Source organism: Epinephelus fuscoguttatus, linkage group LG4, assembly GCF_011397635.1.
Source record: "Epinephelus fuscoguttatus linkage group LG4, E.fuscoguttatus.final_Chr_v1".
In the NCBI taxonomy this organism is placed as follows: Eukaryota; Metazoa; Chordata; class Actinopteri; order Perciformes; family Serranidae; genus Epinephelus; species Epinephelus fuscoguttatus.
In genome coordinates, this window is record NC_064755.1 from 14306080 (window position 1) to 14317344 (window position 11265).

The 11265-nt window shown below is 41.1% G+C and overlaps 1 protein-coding gene across 1 annotated transcript in view; it reads left to right on the forward strand.

Annotated features, from left to right (window-relative positions):
- The window catches only part of cdh13 (cadherin 13, H-cadherin (heart)), a 460534-nt gene extending 453290 nt beyond the window's left edge, over window positions 1–7244 (forward strand). Inside the window, exon 15 of the mRNA XM_049574962.1 lies at window positions 5676–7244. Coding sequence (XP_049430919.1) covers window positions 5676–5683 — 8 coding nt within the window. The 3' untranslated portion in view covers window positions 5684–7244. The remainder of the gene's footprint in view (window positions 1–5675) is intronic.
- The last annotated feature ends 4021 nt before the right edge of the window (window positions 7245–11265 follow it).

The window sequence follows — 11265 nt, forward strand, 5'->3', positions numbered from 1 at the left end:
CAGCAGTAGACAGATGCAAGGACATTATGTTGGGTGTGATAAATGTCACCCTCATGTGCGTTCATGTTTGAAAGTTTTACATAGATCACTGACCACAGCAACAAACATATCTCAAAAAGAAATGTTCTGGAGCATTATAAAATCTTCCCTCTGTGATGCTCTATAGGAGCACAGCATGGTATTGCAGCTTATTCTGCTACCTGTAACATAAAGTGACTCATTCATAACTCAGGTGATTATATTCTGTTCATCCCTCTTTCTCGCTCCCTCTTCTTCCTACCTAATTCTCTCTTTCATCTGTTCCTGACCTATGAGTTCATAGCCTGTGTCTGCGCGGGAGCTGAGGTGAATTGATTCGGCAATGTATTTTCATGTCAAGGCCTTGACTTTTTAGCCAGAGGGGGAGAATTGCCTCTTTTATACCCAGCTCTTCATGTGAGGTGAAACAGGGCTGCCAGAGTCTCATTAGATTTGCAAAAACCAATATCTAAGGCTCGAGTGCCTGCGAGTGTTTCTCGACTTTTATTTCCTTTTTGGGGGGGAACGCTTAGTCCTGAGTGTTATGAAAGTTGTGGGGGGTGGGGGGGGGGCTGGAAGAAAAACAATGGAGAAAGAAAATCAATCCGCCCCTCCCCCACCCGCTCCATACCCTCCAACCTATTAGATATTCACCCCCATTCAAGCACACTTCGATCGCTTCAGAATTTTTTGAAGTGTACAGTCCAATTCATTTCAGAATGTCTGGGAAAATTATAGTTCACATTCCTCAAGACCGCTCCCTAATCTCGTAGAGAGAAAGTGAGACGTGGAGGGAGAGGGGGACAGAGATGGGGGAGGATAAAGACAGAAAAAAGACAGAAAGACATATTGGCATGTCAGCAGTCGAAACGCATGATGAGTTTGTCTTACTGATACCGACTGCCAACTTATTAAACAAAGCACACAAGAACTGTGACCACAACAGTGAGAGCAACAGTGCAGCCCACTCATGCACTCACAATAGAAACGCAGAAAGCATAATGCAACGGTAAACCCTTTAGAAACAAACACTGGCTATGACAAATTGCCACCTCCAAATTGGTTGTTTTACACCACATTTTTGCTGCATGCATTTTACTAGATTAGCAGTAAAAGGCAAGGCTTAAAGGTAAGCCTGTTAAGTAAGGCAGAATGCTTATGGCACACCTGATCTGTTCCTCGCAGTAACCACTGCATCTGTGTGCTCAAGAGTTGTACTTACAGCGTACTTAAATACAGTCACACTCTTTACTGTATACTTGTGTAACAAAGCAGTGTCAGGTCGCTCTGTCTTTGCTATAATTACTTTAAATTGTATGTTACATGTGTCCTGCAACTTTCATCCTCTAAAGGCTACTGAAAATACCTAACATATGCATAATCACATCACAGATTTTGTTCAATCCTAAGTCACCAGGGGCGAAAAATTTGGTCGGGACGATGGAGACATCCATTTTCGTAACTGCTGAGGGTCGCAGGGGGGCTGGAGCCTATCCCAGCTGACATTGGGCAAGAGGCATGACAGACAGCCATTTTACACCCAATTTAGAGTCACCAATTAACCTATTTCCAACTTGCGTGTCTTTGGACTGTGGGAGGAAACTGGAGTACCCAGAGAAATCCCTCCTGCGATTGAACCAGGAATCCTTGCTGTGAGGTAACAGTGTTAACCACTACACCACCATGCCTGGACATGTCCCTACCAATATCAAGTGACTACTTAATTGTCACTAGCAATTACTTTGATTAAAAAAAAATTGAATATAATTACTGCTGTCCATCCGTGTCTAATCAATGGTCCACAAAGACTTTACAGATCATATTTTCTATTACAAGTCCCGCCTGCCTAGCCCAGTATCGCTAAAAGAATTGGCTTTGATGTTTCTTGTTAAGGCGTGAGAGGCCATATAGCTACATCTTGTTCCGTCTACGAGATGTACACCCTCTGATAGGTAGCTCTGTGTCGCTTCCTACCGTAAAGCTTGGGGAAGCAGCTGCAGTATATCTGAGGTGGTGGAGTTAACAATTGTGTGGACAATAAGTCACACAGCGATGAGATTTATGCCTGATCAGAAGAACTTCCTGTTTGTTTCAGTTTTCCACCTCTAATGAACAGCAGCAAACAACTACTTACCTAAACTTTGTCTTATCTAGAGACTAGCTGATGCCATTGGCGTCAGCCAGGGGGGATCCTTTGAAATACACAAATAAATAAATAGTCCAGAGACAGTCTCAAATGGAGTTATGTGTCTTAGATGGTCTTAAGGCAATATTACCATATCAGCAGAGCAATAACTCAATGCAGAGCAGAAGATGTGGCGCCAAGGACTCACTTATATGACTTTTTTTTCATTGGATTACGACTTCACTGTTGAAATATTACAACTTTATTTCTCAGATATTACAACTTTTGTCCTGAAATCTCACAGATGTGTGCAATATAAAATGTTCGGACAGTTTCCAACATGAGCAGAAATCTTGCTAAAACACATGAGCTATTACAATCCAGGGGTTTATAATATACACAGATAAAATAAAAGAAGTTATAATTTATGTGCATAGGTGCCACATGAATTTAATGAGAGTGAATCATGCCTGCACATGACATTTAATTAGAAATGTTGAGCTACAGGAGAATAAATATTTAAAAGAAATAAAGAGTGCCTGAGAGCCATGCTGCATTATATTCCATTATATCTTTATATCTAGAATTGTCAGCTGCTGCAGGCCATAAATAAGTACATAAAAAATTTCCAGAATACAGCAAATGAAGTGTTTGACGCTCTAAATTTCCTGGTGAAATCTGCAAATTATTAACATTATTCAGTAATTGCATTTTATCAAGTGTTGGGTCAGACGTGTCAACAACATTCCACATTACCTGTTTTACTCTTTACCGAAAAGGGGCTATTAGCAAGCTAACGATAGCTTTGTCCATTTATTAAGCAAGCTACCATAAAACTTCAATTAGTAACCCGGGCTGTTATTTGCTTAAATCACTGAAATCAACAGGCCTGTTTCTGGGACAAGCATCTTCGTTCCTTTCACACAAAACTGTTGCTCAGCAAAGATAAGGAAATACAATCAAATTGTTTATTTGAACCAGTATGAATATTACTTGTGTAAAAAATTAGGCTTCAGATAACATGTCAATAATGAATCATTCATTTGATCTAGCTCTGACAGACGGCATATCAGAGAGAGAGGATTCATTTCTATGAAAACCATTTCAATTCTTTCGATCTGAGGACGTAAGTGCAACACACACCGCCACCGGCACGGCACTGTGGCCGTCAAGTGCCGCCCCCCAACACACACTGGCAGCGGCACGCAGCGGCACCGTCAACGTGTATTTCCCACCCCAGCCCGCTAGGTGGCTGTACCTACACTAGTTGCCAACGGTTGCCAACTGCTAGTAAGGGAAGAAGAAGAGGAAAAACTTTGAGGCAACAACAATTTGGATTTCACGGGTGAGTTTCTTTTCAAAGTCGTCTTATTAAAAATTTGAAACAACTGGAGTTGATACTACGGCAGCCGGGACGTACATAAAAGGCTTTTCTCACAGCACCGCCATGAGCGCCGGCCACGCTGGAAATAGAGTAGTGGGCTGAAGCAGAGCGGCGCGTCGGCTGGCGCCAGTGTGGGTTGGTTCATAGAATATAATGGAGGCGGGCGTTTTGACGCGCGGCATATGGCGGCGATGTGTGCTGCACTTTACGTACTAATGGAATTTTAATAACTTACAAGGTAATCCAGGAATGTACACGTAATTTGAGGAAGCCAACAACCCACTTTTATACATCCAAAGAACTTCTATAAAAATGAACTGCTTGGCAACCAGACCAGGCCTCTAAATGTGGAGCCACACAAGGCTAGTAAAAGGGACTAGGCATTGAATTGAAGTTTTACGGTACATTCATAACAGTTACACCTGGAAGTTCATATGTGGAAATATTTAGCAACAATATTCTCTTTGTAAGAGTTAGTTTGTGAGATGCAACCCTTTATCATTTAGTACATGGTGCTGGTGCAACCATCTACTGCATCTGCTGCATACAGCATGTGTTTTGTTGCCTCACAACCATCCAAAATGCATCGATTAGTGGCTTATTACCAAACAGCATACTGTAGCTTTCATACTACACAGCAGTTGATGCATATTTACCAGCTCTGGGGGTGGTATTAACAATGCAAACTAAGAATTGTGTTGCTACAATAATTATATTAATATATGGAATGCTCAATAGAGAAATTAATTTGCAGAGAATTTGTGCACTGTGGTTATCAGAAGAGCAAAAGGTCACTATGACCTGAATTTCCCTCTTCCTCTCCAAAGTGCGCTTGTGAAGTATGTAGTAAATGTAGTGAAGTGCTCATATCCACGGTGCAATTTGAATTTAGTAGAAGCAACGTGACCTTGTCTTGAACTTGGAGTGAACAGTATGGCAGCAACTAAACCTGCCTGTGTAACCGTTTCAATAGTTTTTAATTTAGTTTGACTGCTTGACTCCTACTTTGTCCTAAAGTGGAGTTTAAGGATATTGTAGAAGCCCAGGGTGCCCCATCCAATCCGGTCATATCAGAGAAGAGATAAAAAAGGAGACACGGAAAGGGAAAAAAAAGAGGATGAAGAATGAGAAAAATGGCGAGCAGCGAGGAGGGTTTCTGTCGAATGCTCAGGCGTCTCCAAACATGTCAGAAATAGGGAGCAGACTTGGAGGAGATGGCTGGCAGAGAGGCAATCAATAAACTCTCACATTTCATACCGCAGTGTCTGTGTGTGTGAGTACACAAGCCTGCTGTGTGTATTTACGTAACTGCATTTGTGTTTGCACCAAATTTCGAATCAGCTCATTGTAAGCAATTCTACCAGACTGATGAGACAAACTGTCACATTACCAGAGAACATACCCTACCCTGCACTTTTTTTATTCAAAACGCTGCATCACCAGGGGAAAACACAGCATCAGTCCAAATTAACATATGTTCTGTGATGTTTTAAAGCTCACAGGTTCTTGTAAAAGATCATGCTGCATGAATTGAAACAGATTCTCCCTGCGGAAACAAGTGGCAAGTTCAATATGAGCTCATTTGTTGAACACATGGCCATATTTTGTGCTTTTAAGCTGTCCTCAGCACCATAAACTGCACTCATTCTGAAGTAAAAAGATAAGTATTCTACCAGTACACATCAGTAGCCAATTAATCTTCACTGTAGCCACTCCAGAAAGTGTCTCTTGATGGCATGATAAATCAAAAGCTCAGTTCACTGCTCTGCTCTCTTAAGTTTGGAGAGAGTTGCTTGTGTTCAGCCATATTGATTGAACTGTCCAGGATGTTGAGGTAGGTACACGCTGACACAGTTTCAGGGTGGACTTTCACATTAAAGCCAATTACTTGGTTGCTACAGCCTGAAGGTGGACTAAGAGTGAACAATTATAACTTCTTTGTTCTGTCCTTACTGAATCTTTAATGATGCAACACCATCACCTGTCCTGTGTAATTGATTGCAGTTGATCAGGTTCAGTGATGACCTTTACTTTACAGTATCTCCTCTTCTTCTCTTTCCTTTCCCACACATTCCTCCCCTCCTCTTTTTTGTTTCATCCCCTTCCCTCTTCTGTCTTCTCCTCTCCTTTCATCTCCTCTCCCTCCAGGCCTGTAGATTCTGCTGAAACCTCCCGTAGTCCTTTTTGCAACACTGAAAAGCAACGACTTATCTCCCCCACGCAACCCAGGCTTAGGAGAGAAGAAGAAGAAGAAGACGAAAAAGAAGATGAAGAAGCGAGAAGAAGTCTTCTCACCGCGACAAATCAAACAAGAAAATACACACAATCCCCACTGGCACAACTGCTGTACAACACCACTCTGAGTTTTTTGGGGTTTTTTTCTTTAAATCTCTCACTTATCCTCTTGCCGCCCTCATCTCCTTCGCTTCATCTTTACTTTCCTTGAAGCATATGTCCTTCCGTACTTCAGTTTCCTCTCATCTCATCTCCTCATGTTTTCCTGACTCTGTTTGACGTTCTTTCTCTCCATCTTTCCTCTCCCTTGTGCGCTTTCTCCACCGTTGATTATTCCATTTCTCTTTTTACAGTTTTCATTGTATTTCATTTTGGCAGCGCACCATTACACTGGCAGACAAACATTGGGTGTTAGCAGCGTTCATGGCAATACGCCACATCCGTAGGAGATACTTGAAACAACATGTATATTGATATTGTAACAAAACAAAAGCTATAAGTCAATTTCGTATTGGACCTCACTTTAAACCTCTGGTCTTTTCCCACAGTTCATCTGAAACCTCTCGTTCCATTCCAGTATTCCTTTTTCTCCTCCTTCCCTCTTTTTTTCTCTCATAGCTACCTCTATTGCTCTGTTCCCCCCCCCCCCCCCGCTCCATCCTTCCTTCCCACACCCTCACCGTGCATATGCATCATCCCACTATCTATCTGCCTCTCCTTCCCCATCTCCCCCGTCTATCTATCGACCTCTCTCTGTCTCGGCGGGCCAGGGAACACTGCGAAGGCTGAGCTACTGTCCTGGTCGGGGGAAGAGCATTGACTTTTTGATGTGTTCCTTTCTTTTCTCGTCACAGACTGTGTTTGATCTTGTTTCCCTCTTTAAGCGGAGAGAACAAAGCCTGTTTCTTTGTCTGCAGTGGTTGTGGTCTTTTAGGACAAGGTGGTAGCCATAAGCCTTCAAAGTCGGAAACTCTCTGGAGTCGTTTCTTCGATTTGCTTCTGTTTTTATTGCATTAGTTGTCATGGAGTGGAAAACAGTATATCTTTATAGTAACGGTGTAAACCTTAAAAAAAAAAAGTACTATTATATAAATATTTTATTTTTTACCATTGTATAAATATACAGTATTGATTAACTTATGTACTTTGATTGCAAGTTCTTTTGTCAACCACACAGTGCGTAAATAAAAAAGAGGAAACCTTTTTTCTGTGAATTTTAGGCACTATTTCTAATGCTATTGATGTGTTGACTATTTTATTGTAACATCTTTTTTTTGTTATGTTTTTTTATAATTTTGAAATCTGTGATTAATTGCAGAATCAGGAGTCTTGTTTTGATGGCTGCCATGTGTTTAGGTTCGAGTTTGTCTCCCGTCAATTCTGCCCCCCTCCTGTTCTCTCCTTCTGTCATTACAAGTCACAAGAAGATGTGTAAGAAGAAAACAAAGGCTGTGGTTTTGGTGGATAGTCTCCCTTTTTTTTCTCTTGCGCTCATCAAAAAAAACGTAGCGTGTGTGGGTTTGTGTGGAGGACCACCTTAAAGAAAAAGATGACATTTTGAATGAGTTACGTCTGTCTTTTGCACTAATTTAATAAAGCCGTTACTGAAAATTCCCACAATGCTGTTCTGCAAATTGTGTGTTTACTGAATGGCCATTTGATCTCTAATGGAAGGAGCTGTGGACACATTTACATTTTGAAGTGTTAGCATGTGTAGATATCAAGAAGCAGTTTGATATTTTAGAAGATACACATATTTGCTTTGTTGCTGTGAATTTGATGAAAAGATACACGTACACTGAACAAAAATATAAACGCAACACTTTTGTTTTTTCTCCCATTTTTCATGAGCTGACCTCAAAGATCTAAAACATTTTCTATATACACAAAAGGCCATTTTCCTCACAAATATTGTTCACAAAACTGTCTAAATTTGTGTTAGTGAGCATTTCTCCTTTGCCGAGATAATCCATCCCACCTCACAGGTGTGGCATATCAAGATGCTGATTAGACAGCATGATTATTGCACAGGTTTGGAATACAATAATATCATCTCACTGTGGTTTCTGCAGTTGCTATGGTCACACATCAAGCCACTGCAGTAAGTTGAAAAAGTGGAATTATGAGGGCAGTGACAGCAACTGCCTGCTTAAGGGGCCGTGTCTACCAAAGTGTTGTTTCCAGCTGAAAACACCAGGCCTTCCTCAGGAAACGCTCAGCTGGGAGAGTTTGAGATTGCTCTGTAGGCACAATGTTTTCTTCAGATGAGGTGCTTTGGTTGCATGTGGTTGCTATGATTTGGAATAAAAAAAATGCATGAGGAAATCGACATTATATAAAGTATATTAATATATTTTTCCTCATAATGTTTGGTCTTCGTGGTATTTGTCCTTTCTACACTGTGACTGAATGGCTGGGTAAAAAGTGCCAGTGATAAGCAGAGCATATTGCTCAAATTGGACAATTTTTCTACTCTTGGCGCTCAGGAAAAAAAATAGCCAGACAGACAGCTCTCAGTGCAGAGTAGACTCTTAGCACCTCATGGAGCTGCTGGCATTTGTAGTGTCACATAAATACATAGCGCTCCTACTACAAAGACTTAAAAAGTATGCTTCCGTAAACATGGCACCAAACCTACCGTTAAACCATTCTACCATTTTGTACAGATTTAAAAAAATAAGATTTAAAGTGTTAATTAAAGCTTTGGAGGTGCCTGTAGGCAAATTCTCCTTTATCCTTAAGCAGAGCCAGGCTTTTTCTGGTCATCATGCAAAGCTAAGCTAACCAGCTGCTGGCTGTGGCCTAATATTTGACAAATATAAGAGTGGCATCAATCCTCCCATCTCGCCCTGGGCAAGAATGCGAATAAGTGTATTTCCCAAAATGTCAAACAATTCCTTTAAGCAGTCAGAGATAGAGAGAGGGACAGAAATACTACTCCACAGATCAGAGACATGGAGGACAACAAAGACCACAATGACGAAAGTATTTATCAGCAGCTGCCTGAAGTGGATCTTGAGTGTCCACTGGCCAGTTGCCATCAGCAACAATGATCTCTGGCAGTGAACCAGCCAACAACCTGTGGAAGAGGAGATCAAGAGAAGAAGATGGGAATAGATTGGCCACACACTCTGGAAACCTCATGCTAGCATCACCAGGCAGGCCATTAGATAAATGGCAGAGGGAGGTCAAGAGTGAAATCAAGCAGAGTGAGCTGACATGGAAACAGCTGGAAAGGAAAACCCAGGGCACAGGACTCTGGCGAACTGCACTCCATGAAAAAGGAGTACTAGGGGTAAGTAAGTAACTTACTCAGAGACATAGTGGATTTAAATTTTGTGACCTTCATTCATAAGTACATGAACATCTGGAGGCTGGATACCAGATTGATTTGTTTTGATGTAAGTCCATGTAACTTAACTGGTTGTAATGTTCTTATACTTCATTGCCTTTGATCATTTAGCAATTAATGTCATCTGTGTTTTTCTTTGGAGTCCTTAGTTGATCACACAAATTTTCTTTTCTTTTCTTAAAGCTGTTCAAATCAATATTTGTACATTAAAAATGGATGAAATGACCACACATAATGTGAGATGCAAACAGGCAAACAGTGGAGCATTTAGCAGCTAAAGATCCAAATATTTTTTTGAGTCTAGACTAAAAGATTTTCTGTCCAAGCACCTCAGGGTGCAGTTAAAGCTCAGGGATTTAAAGGTCAGTCACGTAAACCATGTTTACGTGTGTTTTTTAAGTAATCAATAAAACCTCAACACGGATTCTAAAAGGCACTTTTAGTCTCTGTGAAACCAGTGCAGAGACACTCAGATTGGGCAGATGTGATGAGAGTAGCTGGAGACTGAGCCTCTTTGGCAGCATTTTGAACAAGCTGTAATTGTGAGCATGAGTTTTGAGTGACACGGGAGTTGCAAACAAAATAAATGCATGAATGAGCTGAGGGCAGTGTTATCAGTGCTAGAATTCCCAAAACATTTGCGCTGCTGAAAGTACAGTCCTGCAACCTTTGTTTTTTTCCTATAGTATGTTTACCTGGAATTAATATGTGTAACTCAGTGCACGCTATCAAACCTTTGTTTGTTTAAAGGAGGCTGTCAAAATTCATCTCTGTATCTATTAATCTTCAGTGAGTGGCAGGGTATGGAGGTTAGAGTGCTTAGCCTGGGTCCGTAAACTTATAGAGGATACCATCTATAACACAACAGCAAAACGAAATTGATGTTCTTAAGAATGAAGGATGAGATGATGGCTGTGAAAGGCACACATATATATTTTATACTCATAGCTAACAAAGCCAGTAGATGCACAAGTTTCAATTACAGGACACAAACAGTGGTTTGGTTTAGAGTTTAAAAGGTTCCATCAGTGCAGGATGTCAAGTCAAATAGTCTACCTGTCATAGCCACATCACAGACAGAAGGCTAATGTGAGATTCAAGAAGGTGCTCGTCTTCAAGCGCCAATACCTTTTTTAAGTATTTTTTGGGCCTTCATTTGAAAGTGGAGAGTAGACAGGTGGCAGGAAATGAAGGGGAGATGGGGAAAGCAACAAAGGTCCCCATCTGGAAACAAGCCAGGCACACTGTGATTACAGTATACAGTATGATTTGTATCTTAAGGCAACCTCAGTAGAACATTTTTAGCTCTGAAAATAGAAGCTGTTGCTGTAGTAAGACATCATTAAGAGTCAGATCTTGGATCCATTCGATTTAGATTGTTAATGAGCTGAAGAACGCCGAGGAACATCTCTCTAAGAGAGATCATGATGGTGGCCAATTCAACCCATTCTCTTCCCATGTCATCACATATTGATGAACTGTCCCACCCCTGTGGCGTCTGTTGGCAGTGCACAAGCTGCACAGCTGAAACACATTGTAACATGTGGCCAATGTTGTGAAACATTCGTGGTTAGGCAATAAAACTATATAATTAGATTCAGAGAAAAGACCATGTTTTGGGTTTACATAAGCATGTTTGTCATGTAACATCTCATAGACTGTAAAAATAATGGTTGTAACTACCATGACATCACCCATTGGTTTGTGGACTCCCATTCTGAAGTCTAGGGTTTGGCATTTTGGCCGTTGAGTGACCATATTTGGGCTGGCGCTGTGGAGGAGTGAAGGGTGGATCTGACTGAAAAGCTGAGGACTCTATCTGCAGACAGTCTGTCACCAAAACCAGCCCGCCCTTAATTTTGTGTAACTTGAAGCCTTAAGAAAATGTAATCGGGTGAGTTATATAAAAATTCACCCCCTGTACAGTTGTCACGAAGGCAGAAATTAGCCACAGAGACCAAAAACATTTTTTCTACCAGGCTGTAAGCATGTTTTTTCTGCTGTAAACTGAGGCATTTTAACATGGAGGTCTATGGGGACTCAAGTGGACGTTCAAAGAACCGTAGTTTTAGGCACTCCCGTGTTGGCTTCATTTTTCAGCTTGTTCAATAAGTCATGTGAGTCACATCAGTGTGAATAGACCCTGCGTAA